This window comes from Phacochoerus africanus, chromosome 6 (genome assembly GCF_016906955.1).
Source record: "Phacochoerus africanus isolate WHEZ1 chromosome 6, ROS_Pafr_v1, whole genome shotgun sequence".
Taxonomy (NCBI): Eukaryota; Metazoa; Chordata; class Mammalia; order Artiodactyla; family Suidae; genus Phacochoerus; species Phacochoerus africanus.
In genome coordinates this window covers 8,171,883-8,191,628 of record NC_062549.1, presented here as the reverse complement: position 1 = coordinate 8,191,628, position 19,746 = coordinate 8,171,883, and the positions used below count along the sequence as shown (strand labels likewise).

General features: G+C 52.9%; 1 protein-coding gene across 1 annotated transcript in view; it reads left to right on the top strand.

Moving 5' to 3' along the window:
* The window catches only part of TG (thyroglobulin), a 222,338-nt gene extending 204,876 nt beyond the window's left edge, over positions 1–17,462 (top strand). Inside the window, exons 46-48 of the mRNA XM_047783215.1 lie at positions 14,810–14,944; positions 16,151–16,341; positions 17,257–17,462. Of these exons, the coding sequence (XP_047639171.1) occupies positions 14,810–14,944; positions 16,151–16,341; positions 17,257–17,366 (436 nt within the window). The 3' untranslated portion in view covers positions 17,367–17,462. The remainder of the gene's footprint in view (positions 1–14,809; positions 14,945–16,150; positions 16,342–17,256) is intronic.
* Positions 17,463–19,746: the final 2,284 nt, after the last annotated feature.

The window sequence follows — 19,746 nt, the reverse complement described above, 5'->3', positions numbered from 1 at the left end:
CTGGGAATGTGCAGCACTTCACAGAACATCCAGAAGCTTTGTGAGGTCAGCAGTGGTGAAGTGACCATCTACATTTTACAGAAAAAGAGTCTGGGGTTCCAGGAGTTCCACGTGGTTCCCCCGAGAACAAGCAGAGGTTAATTATAGGGCAGTGACCTACTCTGAACCTCAGACTCCTCTTCCCACTAAAACATGGGGTCTCTGTGCTCAGAACTATTTATAATTTCAATCTGATCCACTTCCTAGATTCCAGCAGCTGCCTCCAGGTTCTGGGAAGGAAAGTAGGTGCCAGGCTGGGCTTCTGGGAAGAAGGCATCTGGGAGAGAAGGAATGATGAGGAAAGAGGATGGTTTGGACGGAGATGAAAGGAGGCCTCGGAATCCCACGGCCCCACACGGCCCCAGAGGCGGGGTGAGCGTGGGTGGGAAGCTGAGCGCAGAGTGAGCCTTGGCGGCCCCTCCCAAAGGCCAGGCTCTCAGGATCCACGCCCAGGGCACGAGTCCTTCAGCCTGGTTTTCCGCCTCCCTCCCTTTGAGGGCAGAGACGCAGCAGGTGTGGTCCTCTTGGGGTGAGTTCATTGGATGCTTTCAACGGGCACACACACCTTAGCACTCCAAAGTGTACAGTGACCATGGAGTTCCCTGGTGGCTCAGCGGGTTAAGGAGCTGGTGTTATCCCTGCTGTGGCTCAGGTCCCGGCTAAGGCACGGGTTTGCTCCCTGGTCCGTGAACTTCCACATGCCGTGGACACAACCAAAAAAAAAAAAAAAGGTACAGTGGCCAAGACATAAGAAATGCGTCTGTTAAATGACAAAAACAAACAAAACAAAACATAACAAAAGGACCTGGGTAATTCCAGCCAGAGTCAGAGATGCTTGGCCCCCGCTGTACTGTTTCCTCGCGCAGCTGTAACAGAGCACCACGGCCTGGGTGGCTGAGAATGCCTGGTCTCTGCATGAGGAGGCCGGGAGTCGGAAATCAAGGCATCTGCAGAGCCAGGCTCCCTCTGGAGGCTCTGGGGGAGCCTCTGTTCCAGGCCATTCTCCTGGCTTCTGGTGGCCTCAGGCACTGCCGGGCTTGTAGATAAACATCCTTGCCCTGTGTGTCTAGATGCACATTTCTCTTTTTTATAAGGACAGCAGTCAAACTGGATTAAAACCCACTGTAATGGCCTCATTTTAACTTAGTTGTCACCGAAAAGACCTTATTCCCAAAGAAGGTCATATTCTGAGGTTCTAGAGGTCAGGGCTCCAACGTATCTTTCGAAGGGGTCAGAATTCAGCCCATAGCACCCCCCCTTCTCTCTGACATGACGGAGCCCTGCCCGGGAGGCTCCTGAGGACCGAGGGGCCGAAGCAGGCTGTTCTGGACCTGGGTCCATGGGGAGGCATCCTGATGTAATCCCACCGCATCTTACCCTCCATCCTCTGTGGCCAATGTGGGCCTCTTGTTGCTAAAGAGCATCCTCGCGGCCTTCCAGGGACCCACAGACAGGGCCCCCCTGCGCCGACCCACAGAACCTCCCTTGAAAGGAAGCCACGCTCCTGCATCAGAGCCACACGAAGTGCCTCCTGGGTCTTCATAGTCACAGCACCTCAGGGCCCAGTGACCCCCCAGCACAGAGGGGAACAGTAGGTGCTCAAGAAGTCATGCCAGCCGCCTCATGGGACAGGCGGGAACAGAGCCTTTCCCCTGCAGTTTATAGGCTCCTTGGGGCTTGGTTTTGCCATCTGCAAAATGGGAGTCAGAAGGCGGGAGAGGTCAGGAGAAGTGGTTCTTCTGGGCTCTGCAGAGCCCTGGACTTGGAGCCCCTGGGAGGAGGAGCGCGAGATGGAGGGTGGGGCCTCCCAGCCCCTTTCTCTCATTCGCGCAGCTGAGTGTCCAGTAAAATTTCAAGTGTCTGCAGGGTAACCATCGTGAGAGAAACCACAGGGCTCAGTCACCTTTAAGGTGCCTTCTGACTGTCATATTCCGTCGATTTTGGAGGAAAGAGACACTCAGGGCCACCGAAATATTTTACAGGGAGAGATGGTACCCGCTGCACAGAGGCAGAAGGTGTCCTGCTTAGAACAGGGCCTCTAAGCCCGCTGCCTGGTTAGAAGCCTGCCTTGACTCCTCTTAGCTCAGGAACTCAGTCTCCTTGGTGACAGTTTTTGTATCTGAAAAGTGAGAAGAGCCAGAATAGTACCGACTTTAAAGGGTTATTGTGAGAAGTAATTGCAATTAATTGGGGCCTGGCAAAGAGGACGCGCTAAGAGCGTCTTGTTATTCTCGTCCGTCAGGACACGCTCTTGGCATCTTTCTGGGCGCGGGTCATCTCGCCCCGACAGGGACCACAACACGGCGCCGTCTATGTAGTAGATACTCGAATCAATGAATGACTCACAGAAACGAACCCATTTGATTTTTGGCAAGTTTATCTTTTCTGCCTGAAAAGATCTCTCTCTCACTCTGCCCTGGAGCTGTCACACCTCTCATTTATTTCTGGCTCAAAACTACAGACTTAAAAATATATGTGTGTGTGCCTTATGGTTTAAGCCATCTGTCTAGTATCTCCATTTCTCTGAGCATATATTAGATTTCCTGGCACAGCTAGTGAACAAAACCCAATAAATCCGTTTCTTAGGGATTCTTGTTACTTGCTCACAGCATTCCTGGCTCTCTAACTGCTCACCTGGATTGTAGATGAGGTTTGCATCTCTGCAGTTGAGGGCCCACTCCTGTGAAGAGAGTGTAGGTGTAATGGATGGGGCGGGGGGAGGGACAAAGAAACGAAAACCTTCAGTGCGAGAGGAAGGTGCAATTTTAAGATCCAGATTCAAAGATTCGCAGAACATGCAGGACGATTTCATCCAACTCACTTTACAGATAAAGAAACAAATGCCCAGAAAAGACTGGAATGATATATCCTGGCTCCAGAGTCAGTAAGGGGCAGTCTGGACCCAAACGGTCTCCTGCCCTCTCCAGTCTTCTTACAGTTGTGTCCACTTTGAGTGCCGGCCATGGCTAAGTCCGCTTGCTCGCTGTGACTTTGGACGAGTTGCTTAACCTCTCTGAACCTCCATGTATCTCCATCCATCCAAGAGGATAGTAATAGTGCATGTCCCCTAAAGCTTCTGGAAGGGTTCAGGGGACAGTGCTGGCATCAGGGAGTGTGTGTGCGTATGTGTGTGCATGCACACGTGCATCTGTACACGCAGTACCTGGCAGTTTTGATCACTAAGGCTATGTACCCAAGAACAAAACTTGGCAGCTTTCTTCTGCTCAATTCTGCTCACTGGGGCGATCCTGAGCCCCTCTCTCTCCCACATGGTTCCCATCCATAGCCCGCCGTTTCAGGAAGAGGGATTTTCAGTGATGACTATAATCCAGGGTGACTCAACGCGGGCGCTGCTGACACTTCCGGGTGGATAGCTCTTTGCTGTGGAGGCTGTCCTGGGCGTAGCATCCCTGGCCTCCCCGACTCAATCCCAGAAGCACCTTCCCAGGTGTGATAGCTGAAGATGCCTCCAGACATGGCCACCATCCCTTGGGGGCCAGAAGGCCCTCTGCTGAGCAGCACTGCTGGCATCCCTTAAAATGGGAGCCTGGAGGGGAGGGGAGACCCCTTTCTAAGACCTCACCCTTGAGTCAACACAGAAGCCCCACCCCAGGTGCTGCCCCTGCCCCATGGACCCCCCCCCCCCCGCCCCGCCGCCCCCGGGCAGACCAGGCACCACGAACCAGAGCATCTGGCGCTCCTGTTACAAAGCTGCTCTGGAAGGCTGACGGGCTCTCTCTCTGGCCACACAATCTCTCTCTCTGCTGGGACTCTTCCCGCCCTGCCAGTCCCGGCGTGGCCACCTTGTTGACTGCATTCGGTGTCTCTCTTGAACCAGCCCTCCCAAAGGACTCACTCATCCAAGAGTCTTCCTAGTAGGGGCCCCATGGTGCTCTGCCCCTCCCAGACCCCCAGACCCAGTGGCCAGCCCAGGTTTGGGGGTGTCCTCCCCAGCCTCCAGGAGCCAAGCCCCGGCAAGTGTAGAAGGGAGTGCTGAGGTTCTCTCTGGCGTCGCCCCTTCTTAGGGGGCTCGGCCCCTCTTCCTGCGGGCCTCTGCTGGGGGGTGACCTCTCTGAGCGTCAGTCTCGTCATCTGGAGATGGAGCTAATTCCAGTGCTTACAGTTGCTGGAGCGTGTGGAGATCGAATAGGACAAAGCGGCCCAGCCAGCTGCCCCGCGTCGGCTGGCCCTCAGTAGGTGCGACAGACACTGTATGTTATGCTGGGGGCCTTACTGGGGGACAAACAAATCCTAGGAAGAGAGCAGCCACAGGTGCTGTGATTTCTGGGTACTGGCCCTGAAAGTGGTCGCTTCGGAGGGGAGATGGGGCCCATCATGTTAGGATTCCTGGGGTGGCTCCGGTTCTTCGTTCCCATGGAAATTCCTTGTGGGGGGCTGTGTGTGAGCCCTCATGCTTGAGCTGTGTGCTGTGTTCAGGTCCTCATCCCAAAGCCCTTCGTCCCCAGAGTCCTGAGATGTCGCTCCCATGTCTCAACAGGGTAGAAGATATTTTAAAGAGATGAGACTTGCCTTTGAATGGTCAGTGGGGTAAGGCTCCATGTAGGATGCTGGATGATTCTTTTTTTTTTTTAGTCTTTCTAGGGCTGCCCCTGAGGCATATGGAGGTTCTCAGCTGCCCGCCTACACCACAGCCATAGCAACACAGGGTCCGAACTGCATGGGCAACCTGCACTACCACTCATGGCAACGCCGGATCCTTAACCCACTGAGCAAGGCCAGGGATCGAACCCGCATCCTCATGGATGCTAGTTGGGTTCGTTAACCACTGAGCCACGACGGGAGCCCCTGGACGATTCTTTCACTGGGGGAGAAGCGGCTCAGAAGTGAAAGAACACACTCTTGCAAGGTTAAGCCCACCAGCGTGTTCACCCATCTCTTCCATGATTACTGTCCGCGTTTGAGCTGCTCCCTCCACCTTCCTCTCCTCCCCAATAACATGCGTGTAGTTACATCTGATTCATGTGACCATTCAGGTGACATTGAACACCTGGCATAGTGCAGATGATCGATATTTGGGTAATTTTTCTTTTAGGAGAAATAAGTTTCCGAGAAGAAAAGAAAAAAATCAAAATGACTAAAGAGGCAGCAGCGTTTCTCCTTTACACGTTGTCCTAAGCCTGGAAAAACAAAGCCATCAATTCCAGACTCAGGACACTATGTACACCACTGCATTTGGAGTCTAGACGTTTCTCTGCATTCCAGGGGCCTTTAACATTCCAGATTCCAGTGCTATCTTTCTAGTGGACCATCTTGGTGAATTAGTTGGAATCAGCAAACCAAAGAAAATATTAAGGGGCTGAATTCTTGAACTGGGTCCATTGGCCTGGCTACATCCTATGTGATTAACAAGATTATTTCCCAGGAAAGATGGAAGTAAACCATTTTCTTTGACCTCAGGATGTATAATGGCTTATGCTGTGCATCCTCTTCAATACTGATTTGACAGGTATTTGCTGTCTTCCATGCCCCAGATTCCCTTCTAGATCCTAGAGATGGAGCAGCTGGTAAGACAGAGAAGGGCTGCCCTCTTGGGACTAACACTGTGGTCAGCGGGTGGGGTTGAAGAGTATCTAGGAATAGGGTGCAAAGCGCAGGCAATATTCACATACATAAGCAGTCAGTTAACTGCACTAGAAAGGAGAGTGGGAAAGAGCTTAACATGTTTGAGGATAAAGAAGGACAAAAGAGCTGGAGTCTACTGAAGAGGAGAGTAGTTGGAGATGTGGGGAAAAAAGATGGGGTCTTATAGTTTACATAGGAGTTTGTAAGCTGTGGCAGGCAAAGAGATAGTATTTTGAGTATGATGGGAAAGGCACTGAAACTTTTTCAGACAGGTTATATAGCTTGCCCGATGGTCTTATTGTTCACCCTCAAAACACAACTGACGAAAAGCCAGGGCTTTAAAAAAAATAGAATGTAGACTAGAAACCTTGTTATCCAATATGATGATGATTTAATCAGAAAAGTCCACTAAGATGGGAACTTTTGAAAAATTATGTATATATATGTATATATGCCTTAGATATTTAATCTTAACGCTTAAGCCTATAAACGTGCATTTGTTTGCCATTCTAGTGCAGGGTCAAAAGTCTGAGTAGGAGAATGCTGTTTAAAGCTCTCCCTTTGGAATTTCTGCAAAACCGTAACCACAATGTAAGCTCCGCGATGTCCGGTTTTGGTTTCTTGAAAGTGGGGCATCCACGCAGGTAATGAATTTAATTACACTCTAGAATTACAAAGAGACCTCTAACTGACACAAACAGGCTGGAGAGAAACACAGCTGGCTCTTGGTAAACACATAACTTCCTGGTGAGAAGAGATGCATTGGGCCAGGAAAGCTCAGCCTTGTCTGAGCAACAGTGGATACGCCTTGTGTAGAGAATAGCAGACCCAGGTTAATCCAACACGTCCGTTGGAAGCTTCGCCTGTGTTGCCAAACCATGTATCATCCAGCTCTGCTGGGCTCTGGGGAGTTATGGAAAGATTACAAGTATTTCATTGGGGGCCAGAGCTGTAGTATTTAAGGTGTCACAGCTTAGGGAACCCTTCTGTAAAACTCACGCCTAAGCATGTCATTACTTCTCGATGAATTCATAGGCAGACTCGGAATTTTGCCTATTGGATTTGCCCATAGAGAAGCACCCTGGTAGGCTTCGAATTGTAACTTGTTTAACAACCCCTCAGGAAAAGAAAAAAAAAAAAGCCTGGGAAGCAGAAAGACTTTTATTCCTCCGTGTTCCCTAGTTTCCTCTGGAGGAAGTTATCTAGAGATGCTGGCTAAAGATAAGAAAAGAGTATATTTTATGGGGAGGAGGTCAACCAATTTCCTCCTGAGGGAAAAAACAGCAGGGATGGAAAGTTTCTGGAACTGACTCCCACATCCATCCAGCGACGGGCTCCCCCAGCCAGGCCTCTTCAACCCAGGATCGGTGAAGGACCACCTCCGTAAGGGAACGCGAGGCTTGTTCATGTCAAGTAAGATCCCACCCACGCCCTCTCCCCCCCCCCCAGCTCAGGTCACTGTCTGCAGGGCCAAGAGTCACGTGTGTTCCTGTGGGGACCGCCCCTCCGTCATGCTCCCTGACCAGCCCCGAGGTCCACAGGTGACCCCTCCCTGATCCCCGAAGCTGAGCTCAGGTCCGGAGCGGGTACGTGAACTGTCTCTGAAACCTGTAGCCTCGGCTTTGGGCCTCCCGGAGCGCAGGCTTGGCCTCTGCACATCCGCGCCAGCAGAGTTAAGGTGAGCAGATGACCGGAAGGTCGGGACCATCTGCAAAAAGAGCCAACCTCGTGTCTCTCCCGGACGATCGCAGCGACCCTGTCATTTCTGTCTCAACCTCTCTTCCCTCCCCGCTGCAGTCGTGGTCCCAGAAGAGATGCAGCTCGCGGCTGGCTTGGGAGAAACCGCGATGTCCCCATCCTTGAAGATGTGGGCCCCAGTCCCTCGGCCTCGATCCTCGCGCCTTTCACGGGACCGGAGCCTAAAGACCTTCTCAAGCTCACTCTTGAGCGGTTCCCAAACTTTTGACTTTCCTGGACCAGGAATAAATCCAATTTCCCTTTTTAACGTCAGGCGCTTCTCGTAATGGATGAGGCCCAGAGCTTCGGGGACTCTGTTACCTGCCGCGGCAGCTCCCTCCCCGCCCTCACTCCTCCGTGCCAGCCGCCCCTCCCATCCCAGCCTCTGGACAAGCACGGAACCCCCTCCTCCGGGATCCACGGGCCCCAAGTCTCTGCCCGAACACCCGTCCCACTTCATCCGCTCGCTAGAGACCCCGACACCCCTTTCGAAGCCCAAGTCAACCGACACTTCCTCTGACTCTGCACAGACCCCTCGCCGTTTCCTTGCTGGAAACAGTAGTATCAATTTTCTCTCTTTTTATGAAGTTTTGTAAATAATTCTATCATTTGATATCTATCATGCAATTCAGAGATTTATTTATTTATTTATTTGCTTTTTGTCTTTTTAGGGCCACACCTGCAGCATATGGAAGTTCCCAGGCTAGGAATCAAATGAAAGCTACAGCTACCAACCTACACCACAGCTCACAGCAACGCTGGATCCCTGACCCACTGAGAGAGGCCAGGGATCGAACCCACATCCTCATGGATACTAGTCAGATTCATTTCGGTTGCACCACAATGGGAACCCTGAGAATTTATTTTCCTAAATGTTGGCTTACTGTGTTTCCCATTAGACTATGACCTTGGTGACAAAATGACAGACTTTTTCCTCTTCCCCCCAGCACCTGTTCGGAGCAGGTGCACAGTAGCCCTTAGAAGATGCGACTCAAGCACAGTCTTGCCCTGATGCCCTGTTTTGCCGTTACCCTCACCAAGCTCCGTCTACATCCTGAAACTGGAGCACATGCTTAGTTATCCCCTGGGCTGTGTGGCTGGTCAGATCCTCCCACACTCTGGCTGAATGTCCCAACCTGACAGCAACAGAAGTATTCCATGCTTGCATGGCAATTTTTAATTTTTAGAGGGATTTGCATCCACCAGTGTCTAAGCATCCAGTGAGGCTGGAGGTTGAACAGGGATGCTCAGACCCATTTCACAGACAGAGAAACCAAGGCTCAGAGAGCCAGTGGTGGAAGTGGGGTTTGAGCCCAGCTCATGCAGCCGGGGCAAGGAGCTTTCTGAGACCCCACTCCCATGGGGTGATCCAGAACCGCTCTGAGAGAGATTGAGTACCTGTCGGGTTAGGGAAGTTTGGCGTTATTATCAAAGACAACAAAGGACAACCAAAAGCTAAATCAAAGCAGCCTGACCACACGCCGAAGTGACAAGCACGGGTCTAGTATATGAGGCATCAGTGATGATCACACCCAGCACAGAGCAAAGAAGCTAAAGCACGAACCGTCTGCCCCCGGCCTCCAGCGGCCCCTCAGCCAGTGAGTCTCTCCTCCTACCTCGTCAGTCCCTGGGGTGTCTGCTGACGCTGAGTGCCAATCCTGTCCTCCTCCAAAGAGTCCGGGACTGTCAGGCCCAGACTCACCGAGGCCTCGGTCCTCCGATCCCAAATGCCCTCTGCCGAGGCTCCCACTGCCTGCCCCTCCTCCAGATGTCTGCCTTAAACTGCTCAAAATAACCCCAGCATCCTGATAAAGATCAGCCCTGCTAAGGAAAAAACAAAGCCGAAGTCCTCATACACAGCAGCTCTCAAGTTAAACAGATCAGCTGGGCTGCAAGGCCAGGCCTTTTCCAAAGCCATGCTCTGTCACCTTTGGGGTCACAGACCGTGGTGGTCTGGCTCACAGGAGCCCCATGCACGTCTTCTCCCAACTCCATGTCCTGTGACGTCACTTGGGGAGCCTGGCGTCGCCTATGGTGGGAGACGCTGGCAACTGGCCAGAGCCAATCGGTAGGCATTGACCGTCACACCGGCAGCACAGAGCCTCCTGAGGACGGGATGCATGTGGCGAGAGCTCTGAAGCCTCTCCCAGGAAGGATGCATGTACACACTGTCCCACTGTGTTACACCTAATTTCAGGGGACTCATGCTCCTCTGAAGCCCTGCCATGGAACCCCCAAGTCAGAGACCTTCATTCTCCAGCTTTCCCGTGATTCTCATGGGAAGAAGGAAAATACAAATGGGCATAAGAGCCAGACACAGAGTAAGAGATTGGAAAAGTTCTGTTGCGAAACCTCATTCAGTGTTTGGAAGAACGACTGACCCCATTTTGCAGATGAGAACACTGAGGTCCAGACAGGTTATGTATCTTTTCCAAGATTTCACAGGTACTAAGTGACGGAGCCAGATTTTGAACTCTGTTCTCGACACCGTTTGGGATGCAACTTTTTCTTTGGAAGAAAGAGTAGACGCGGCCACTGCAAGAGGCAGAAGGATGGCCCCTCCCACTGCCCACACCCCAGTCCCCCAACCTGTGGCTGTGTCACCTTACTCGGCGGGGGGTCTTGGCAGAGGTGATGATGATTCAGGACCTTGAAGGAGTTCCTGTCACGGCTCAGTGGTAATGAACCTACCTAGTGTCCTTAAAGATGTGGGTTCGATCCCTGGCCTCGCTCAGTGGATTAAGGATCCGGTGTTGCTGTGGCTGTGGGGTAGGCCGGCGGCTACAGCTCCAATTTGACCCCTACCTTGGGACCTTCCATGTGACATGGGTGCTACCCTAAAAAGCAAAACAAAAAAAAATCCAAAAATTTTTTAAAATTAGCAAAAGGTCACGGACCTTGCAATGGGAGTTTGCTCAGGATTAGCCACGTGGGCCCACTCTGACGACGAGAGCGCCTCAGAGCAGGAGAGGGGCCGGGGCGTGGGCCAGACAGACCAGCGGCGGCGGCTTGGAGGAATGAGACCACGAACTCGCATGCACGGGGAATGGCCTTCTGTTCTCAGCCAGCGAGAGAACAGGGACCTGGGCCCTTCCCCTCGAGAACGGAGTCCTGCCACGACCCCTGAGAAGCAGGGAGCAGGTTCCCCCGCAGAGACTCCCGAAGGGCCAGAGCCTGCTGACCGCTCGATGGGGCCACGGAGACCCATTGCGGGCCTTCCACTCCTGGGACCTGTGAGAGAAAGCGCATTCGCGTGGTTTTTAGCCACTTATTTGTGGTACGTCTTAGGACAGTGGTAGGAAAGGAATACAGCCACTTTCTCTGCAGGACCTTCCGAGAAACAGGCTGGTTCCCTTGCACCGTGGCGGGGGGGGGGGGGTGGCAGGCTCTGAGGGGGGGCAGCGGAGGGGAGGGGCCCACCCAGGGGAGGCCCACCCTGGGACTCGGGGCTTCTCGGGTTCCTCTGTAGCCACTGATGTGACAGACCTCGCCCGGCCAGGGCTGGTGCTAGTGGAGGAAACCCACCAACACGACCCAGAGGACAGCGGGTCTTGGACTTGAACACCTGGTCCCGGCATCACCGCTTAGCAGTTTCGGGTCCTTGGCAGGGAAATGGCCTCTTTGAGCCTCAGTCCCTCCAGGGTAAAACTCTAGGAATGACTCCAGTGACATCTCCTCACAGGGCTCTCAATAAGGGTGAAAGTGACTTGGAAACTGCCAGGCTCAGGCATGGGCGAGAGATTTTTATCGCCCCTGATACAATGTCTGTCTTCCTGGCATTTTTTGTCTTGTGTTCCCTTTCTCTTAATAGATCATCATTAAGAAATTGGGGGAGTTCCCGTTGTGGCACAGCAGAAACAAATCTGACTGGGATCATGAGGTTGTGGGTTCGATCCCTGGCCTTGCTCAGTGGGTTAAGGATCCAGCGTTGCCGTGAGCGCTGGTGCAGGTCGCAGACGTGGCTCAGGTCTGGAATTGCTGTGGTTGTGGTGTAGGCTGACGGCTGCAGCTCCGATTTGACCCCTAGCCTGGGAACTACATATGCTGTGGGTGCAGCTCTAAAAAGAAAAGAAAAAAAAAAAAGGAAATTGGGGCATTGGAGTTCCCCTTGTGGCACAGCAGAAATGAATCTGACTTTTTGATCTCTGGCTTCGCTCAGTGAGTCAGGGAATCCAGCATTGCTGTGAGCTGTGGTGTAGGTCACAGATTTGGCTGGGATTCAGTCCCTAGCTCAGGAAATTCCATATGCCACAGGTGTAGCTGTAAAAAATTTTTTTTAAAAAGACGGAAATGAGGGCATTAATACCCTGCTTACTGCCCTCAGAAGTGTAGGCAAAGACAGAGTTTGGGGCCTGGGAGATGGCTTGAGACCCTGGATCCCCCGTGTCACTTCACCTTTCTGAGCCTTGGGTCATGGCCTGGAAACTATGCAGGTGACACAGATACTTCCTGGTGGATCAAAGACCACCCAGGGTCCCTGGTGCATCGTTGGGAGCTGTGGAAACAGTAGCTGTGAACAGGTGCTGAGAATAGCTGGCAGCTGAACAGGCCAGCTGGGCAGCCACAGACCCTGGGCTCCCATCTGAGCTTGACCATGGAGACTTCGGACACTGAGCAAGGCACCTGCCTCCAGGGATCTCTACATTCTGACGCCACTGGTGCTTCCCGCTCCTGCTCAGGAAAGCAAGCAAGCTTACAGCTGCTCTAAGGGGGTCGGGGTACTGGACAGCGGCTGCGGAGACATCACCCTTTGGGACTGTCATTCTCTCCATTCTAACCGAGTGCCCTCTGTCCAGGACGGCTCACCCTGCCTCGTGACCTTCCTACGCCTTCCAATGGAGGCGCCCAATCCTGACACAGAATAGCTGTCGTCACAGTAGCCCGGCGTTTGTGAAACACTTGCTTTAAATAGCATCCACACGTAATGGCTGCTCTGGTCTGTATTTCACGATGAGGAAGCCAAGCTTCAGAAAAATCAAATGACTCATCCAAAGTTACATGGGTGACAAGGGACAGAGCGAGATCTCAGCTGAGTGACTCAGGGGCATATCGCTTCTTCTGTGCCCTGCTGCTGGCCCCGTGAACTAATTCTTAAGGTCACAAGAGGAGTTCCGGCTCATGAGCCCCTCAGAGTCCCCAGGCTGAACTGGGTGCCCAGCATCCAGCCCCAGCCCCATGCCTGTGGGTCACCACGGTCCCAGCCTGAGCTGAGGGACAGCAGAGAAGATGCCTTCTTGGCTCGACTGTCCCCTCTCACATCCCTGACCTTCAGGGTCCCCTTTCCTGCTCTGAGCTCGTCACAATGAATTGCTCTGAGCCAGAGCCCCTCTGTCTAGTCACTGAACATTGCATCTTGCTTTGCAGTAGTTTAATCTCTTTGCAAGTTGCCTTTATCCGGTGGCCTCCTAACCTGAGCCCTTTCTCAGCACATGTGTCCCCTGGGTATATCTGCCCATTACGCCAGCACAGATGAGAATTACGGGGCACTCTGTGCCGCTGCTCAGAGATGCGGCTGTTACCTTAAAGATGCTGATTGCATCAGGAAGTGGAGGGTGGGTGAGGAGGAGGTGGGTGAGAAGGCTGGGCTTCGGAGCACCTGGCTGCCTACCGCACACACCTTCTTCTTTCCAACTTCACCACGGCCCTGCCCGGTAGGTTCTTATACTCATTCCATGGATGGGGAAGCAGGGAGGTCACGTAATTTCCGAGAAGTCACCCGGCTTGAAAGTGGAGGAGCCAAGGCCCGGGGACAGTGCCCCTGGCCCCTCCATACCCTTCGCTGGCATCGTGCTTCCTAAGCAACGTCCCGGATCCACCTGCTGTTCGAGTTACCGCGTGTCTCTGCGGAGGTCAGGAAACCTCTCTGGACTTCATTTTCCTTGTCTGCAGAATTAGAGACTGGCTCTGGTGATAAGTTGGGCCAATTGCAAGGTCCGAGAGCCCCGTCTCCACACAAGACCCGTTCATTTCTGGAGCCAAGTGCAAGTTGAGGGGGTTTCCCCAAACCACCCTCCTGGTTGAGAATTCACCAGAGAGACGCACAGGCCTCACGGAGCACCGTGGTTGAGGTTATCTCGGGGCAAGGATGCAGATTAAGATCAGACGAAGGAAGGGGGGCAGCCGAGCGCAAGGCCCAGGGGGTTCCGCGCGCCAAGCTCTGTGTCCTCTCCCCGTGGAATCGGGAGGGGGTACTCTCTGGGTGTTGATCGTGACAGTGCACACAGAGGGTGCCACCCAGGAAGGCCCCCCCAAACTTGGTGTTCAGAGGTTTTACTGGGACCCCCTTACAGAGACTTGGTGGATTGCGTGATTGTCGGCCTGTGTGGCTAATCGCAGTCCCCATGTTGACTGTTCCCGTGTGAGCCAAACCCGTCCCCCGAAGTCACATGGTTGGCCTTCCGCATGGCCAGAGCCCCGCTAAGACGGCTGAGTGGGGCCACGTGTACGGGAGGCCCAGCGTGGCCAGCCCCTGCCCTAAACAGAGACACTCGTGTTAGGTGTGACACAGCTTACCTCCCGGACACCGGAGACAAACGCCACACAACTGTAAAGTCCCCGCAGCTTCTCTCCCAGTGCTTGACCCCCACGGCCCCGAGGGCCACGGGCAGTCTGTGCAGTGCCAGCTCAGTCCACTTAAACTGCTCACCTGGCGTCCAGGTCTTTAGTCCCTCCTGCCTGCTGCTTATTAGCTATTCAGTTGGTCACAGCATACTTTTTTTTTTTTTTTTTTTTTTTTTGCTTCTTAGGGCTGCACCCGCAGCATATGGACATTGCCAGGCTAGGGGTGGAATCTGAGCTGCAGCTGCCGGCCTTTGCCACAGCCACAGCAACATGGGATCCAAGCTGCATCTGCAGCCTACACCACAGCTCACAGCAACACGGGATCCTTAACCTACTGAGCAAGGCCAAGGATGGAACCCGCAACCTCATGGATCCTGGTTGGGTTTGTTAACCGCTGCGTCACGGAGGGACTCTGCTCACAGCCTATGTATTATTGGCCAGCTATGTGCCAGGCGCTGCACCAGGATGGGGTCCCGGGATGAAGGTCCACCTCGAAGCTCGGGGGAGTATAAGCCATGGATGAATGAGGACTAGCACAGAGACGGGATTAGAAGGGGTTGAACAAGCACCTGTCTAGTCAATACTGTAAGTGCCATGGTTGGAATGTGGTCAAAAGGACCTCCTCTTGGAAACGTGCTCACAGACATTCCCAGAGAGTTAAGCGCTCAGCACTGGGTCTGCTCCATCCTGGAGATGTGCCGTGGATCTGCCCCATTGGACAAAAAGCCAAGCAGAACCTCCACTAAACTAAGCGCCAGCCAGGAATCCCAAACATAAAGAGAAAAGCATCTTCACTGGGGCATGAACATAGGGTTCATGTCGTTTGGTTCTCCCGGCAGTTTATTTTTCCCTTAACTCTTGCTCCTTCTTCTTTGCCTGTGTTTTGCAGCCTGGAACTGCTGGCCGATGTCCGCTATGCCTTCGGGCTCCCCTTCTACCCTGCCTACGAGGGGCAGTTTACCCAGGAGGAGAAAAGCCTCTCCCTGAAAATCATGCAGTACTTTTCCAACTTCGTCCGATCTGGGTGAGTGGACCATGTGTGCCGGAGGCTATAGTGTGTGTGTGTGTGTGTGTGTGTGTGTGGCCCCCCAACCCCCCACCCCAGCTCGGTCTCCCCCTTCGAGCCAAAACCACCCTTGCGTAGGTTGGTCTTGGGAAAGAAGCATCCCAGTCATACACTCCCTTGTTCAGCCACATCCGTCGGTTCCAGATCAGACGCCCGCACCCTCGGCACGTTGGCACTGGGCTGGATAAGTCTTTGCGGTGGGGCCATCCTGTGCACCCTCTGCTCTGGTCTCCACCCACGGGATGCTGGGAGCACCTCACCCCTATTCCAGTTGTGAGGACAAAAATATCTCAGCCACGGAGTTCCCTTGTGGTGCAGTGGGTTTAGGATCTAACAGTGTCACTACAGCGGCTCAGGTCACTGCTGTGATGTAAGTTCGACCCCTGGCCTGGGAATTTCCATATGCCTTGGGCACGGCCAAATATATATGTATATCTCAGACATTGCCCAATGCCCGTTGAAAGACAAAATTTCCCCAGAGGGAGAACCTCTGCCTACATGATCAAAGTCAGTTGCAGTGCTCAGGACCCGTTCTTGTCTACGCTGCCTCCGCCAGACCTCTATTCTAGCCCAACTAGCACACTCGCTGTTCCCACTTCCAGGACTGTTCCGGCTGTCCCTTCCACCCTACGGTTTACCCGTCTCCCTTTCTGCCAGACAAGCAGTGGTCACTAGCAAGGGGCTCAGGCCCCTGGAAAAAGGTAGAAGGTAAAAAAGTCACGGTCCAGCTGTGAGCTACGGACAGTCTGAAACACGAAACCCCAATCATCATTAAAAGCAGGACAGGAGTTTGCGTCGTGGCTCAGTAGGTTAAGGACCTGACTGGTATCTATGAGGATGTGGGTTCAATCCCTGGCCTCGCTCAGCAGGTCAGGGATCTGGCATCGCCATGAGCTGCGGTGTAGGTTGCAGACCTGTGGCTGTAGTAGAGGCCGGCAGCTACAGCTCTGATTCAACCCCTAGCCTGGGAGCTTCCATATGCCCAGGGTTCATCCCTAAAAAAAAAAAAAAAAAAACCAACAACCCTGGAATCAGATTGGGCAGGTTCAGCTCCTGGTCTGACACCTGAAGATGTGTGACTTGGTCCTCAGAGGCCATGTGGGAAGTGGTCCCAAATGATGAAAGACAATGTTCCCTCATGGAAGTGTCTTCTCACTTTCCCAGAAATCCCAATTATCCTCATGAGTTCTCCAGGAAAGCACCTGAATTTGCAGCCCCCTGGCCCGACTTTGTCCCGGGGGACGGGGCAGAGAGCTACAAGGAGCTCAGTGTCCTGCTCCCCAATCGACAGGGCCTGAAAAAGGCCGACTGCTCCTTCTGGTCCAAGTACATCTCGTCTCTGAAGGCCTCGGCAGGTAGGGAGCCAGGGTCGCTGGGTCACAGGGGTGCCATGGGCACAGCCGGGTGGGGGGAGCTCCTCTTTGTCAAGGGCCTCCTGTTCTGATGGGGGATGGCAGAGGAAGTAAGGGGGGCACAGGAAGAAGACCCTGGGGGGCCAGGGCGGGGAGGGTTGAGTAGGGACCCTCTGCAGCATTGGTGTCAGGGGGAGAAGGCAGAATCTGGAACCTCATGCTCGCTGCCCCTGGAGGCTGGGAAATGTCTTGCAGAGGGATTTCTAGCCAAGGAAGAAGGGGGCATTTCACTTCTTCCTGTTGAGGAGAACTTCCTGTTGCAAAAGTGCTAAAGAAAGAAAATGAATCATAATGACGGCACTGGGAGTGTAGAGATCAATGCAGTGCCCTCAGAAGCTTCCAGAAGAGTAGGGGAGTGAGGGGCATAACCCAGGGGACATCCTTCAGCTTTCCTGGTGCTGAGATGGAAGTCTGCCCCCAAACTAGTGAGATCTCAAAAGGAGGGAGGGCTCACTTCTCCCCGGGGGGTGGGGTGGTCTGGGAAGGCTTCCTGGAGGAAGTGATGCGGGGCCTGAGGTTTTCCACCTGACAGGAGCTTTGCATGTGGGGAGGGTAAGGGTGGAACCATCAGCAGGGAAGTGACCTTGCCTAGCATAGACTTTAGACTTTCAAGTCTGCATTTATCTTCCAAGGCCAAGTGGTTCTCTTGGTTGATGAACTGAGGTTCTCTGTTGATGAACCCAAGTCCCGTTGGACCCTTAGCATGACCCGAGAGCCAGGTGATAGGTCCATGTCCCTCTTTATGGCATGAGTAGGGAGCTCCCCTCGGAGTCTGGAATCTCTGTGGATCAAAGGGAAGGAGATGAGGGAGGGGAAATCCTGATCTAGGTTGGACCAGCCTGGGCTCTCCTGTTTCAGATGAAGCGAAGGACGGGCCCTTAGCAGAGAGTGAAGAAGAGGACCGGCCTGGGCTGACAGAAGACCTCCCAGGACTCCCGGAGTTAGCTTCCAAGAGCTACAGCAAGTGACAGCCCCTGGGGAGCCCCCCACCCCACCTGCCACCCTGGGTGGCTTATTCTCCTACACAGCCACTCACTTTCAATAAAGGCTCTACCTGCAGAGAAGCATTGGTGACTCAGATTTCTTCCTTGGAGATAATTCCTGGGAGACACCAAACTGTGTCTTCATCACCCTCCTGAGGTTTGACTCCCAGGCTGCTGTTTCCTTCCAACAAATATGGATAGAGCTTCCTCTGTGCCCCAGGCCCTGTGCTGGGTGCTGGAGAGGCAAGGATCCTGCCCTCTCGCAGGAGACAGAGGCAGAGGTTTATGATGGCACGGGAAGCAGGGCTCCATCGAGGGTAGGCCCCAGCGTGACGTGGTCTCATCTTGTGTCAGAAAGATCCTCCTGTGCCTGTTCTGTAAGGAAATTGGACAGTGACTTAGGCTGGGACAGTGTTCGGGCTGAGACAGTGAGGCCTGGGTGGTGGCAGTGAGGGGAGAGATCCATGAACCCTTTCCGAAGCAGAATTGGCAGGACCCGATGGAATGTGAGAGGGCGGAGACGCAAGGTTGCAGAATTGGCACCTCAGCTCTTGGTTGATGTGGGTCGCCAGATAAGCAGCTGATTTTATCATTTGCCTCCTGAGAGACGTACTTATGAAGGCAAGTCGTTCCATGTAAAACCCTCTCTCTCTCTCTCCCCCCACTCCCATTACACATACACACAATTAAACAAAGCCAGAGTGGGTGGAGCCGGTGAACAGCCTGTCATTTCCGGGGCGTGTCATAAAATGTGTTCCCACGTCATCTCATTTGAACTGAGACCAAAGTCAGTGAATACTCACATGCGGGGACTCTCACCCCTTTGTGCAGCTATGGGAAGTGAAGCTCAGAGAGGCTGACATGGTGTCTCAATTCACATGCAGATAAAGTAGAGGATCAGAGTCTGACTTAGGTCTTCTGATTTCCCTGTTTCCTTGCACTTTCTATACTTCGAATAAGTCTATAGTTGCCTCGTGGGTCCTGTGAAACCTGTTGATAGCCCTGGATACCCCAGGTAACCTCTAACCTACATTATAGGCTCTTTCCATCAGGATGGTTCCATGCAAGAGGCAAGCGGTCTGGGATTGAGCAATGGCTCAGTGATGCCATCAAGGACCCAGACTCTTTGCTGTCTTCAGCACATGGATGATGCCTCGCCTCACTAACACAGTATGGCTGCCACAGCTCCAGACATCACACCCACTCCTGACCACATCCCATGCTGGAAGCAAGCAGAGCAGGGTACAAAGGGCCTTGTCTTCAAGCGTTTCTTTTTTTTTCTTGGAGGAAAATCTTTTCCAGAAATTTCTAACAGATTTCCCTTTACATCTTATTGGCCTACTTTTAGACCAATCACTGACAATGTGGGATGGGCTTACCATGCTCTGATTAGACCAAGCCTGACTTATTTTCTAGAGGAGGAGATATGCTGTTCCTACAAAGCTGGGGTACGGTTGACAGAGACAATGGAGAGAGTTATCAGATAGATAGCTGTCATTGCCTCATAACTAATCTGCCATCTTGAAATTGGTCATGATAATCTGATCTGCGTCACCCTGATTGTTTTACCATCACCTTGATGGCTTTTGTTTATTCGTTTGTTTGTTTTTTGTCTTTTTTAGGGACGCACCTGTAGCACATGGAGGATCCCAGGCTAGGGGTCAAATCGGAGCTGCTGGCCTACACCACAGCCACAGCAATGCCAGATCCGAGCCACATCTGCAACCTACACCACAGCTCACGGCCATGCCAGATCCTTAACCCACTGAGCAAGGCCAGGGATCGAACCCACAACCTCATGGTTCCTAGTCAGATTTGTTTCCACTGTGCCACGATGGGAACTCCTCACCTTGGTTGTTTTAAGTACAGTTAGTTAGTCTTCAGCTCCAGGGTCGGTTTGTTCCCATTTCCTTGAGGTCAGTTCTCAGAATTGTGGCAGCTTATGTCCTGGCCACAGTCTTCTCATCATCTAGTTAACTTCTACCTGGTGGGGGTTTCGGTATCTTCAAGGCAGCCCCCAGGACTTGGCTCAGAATATTACCTATAGCCCTTGAGGAGAAACTAAAGGCCCTTGTCTTTGTTTAATGGCTAAACTGTTATTATTTGGTCTTGTCTGGCTGTTTTTCTTTGCCTCTGATTAAATTTATTCTTGGACTAAAGTTTTTCTCCTGACAAAAGGCAGGTGGAGGACATGGAGGGGAAGGGCCACAGCGTCCCGCTCTGTCTCAGGACCTCTAGGAAGGCGTGGAGCCCACTGACACCGTGATGTCAGCCCCCTGGGATTCATGCCAGATTTCTGAGCTCCAGAGTGCAGGGTAGTAATTTTGTGCTCTTTTCAGCCCTTACGTGTGTGGGAATTTGTTAC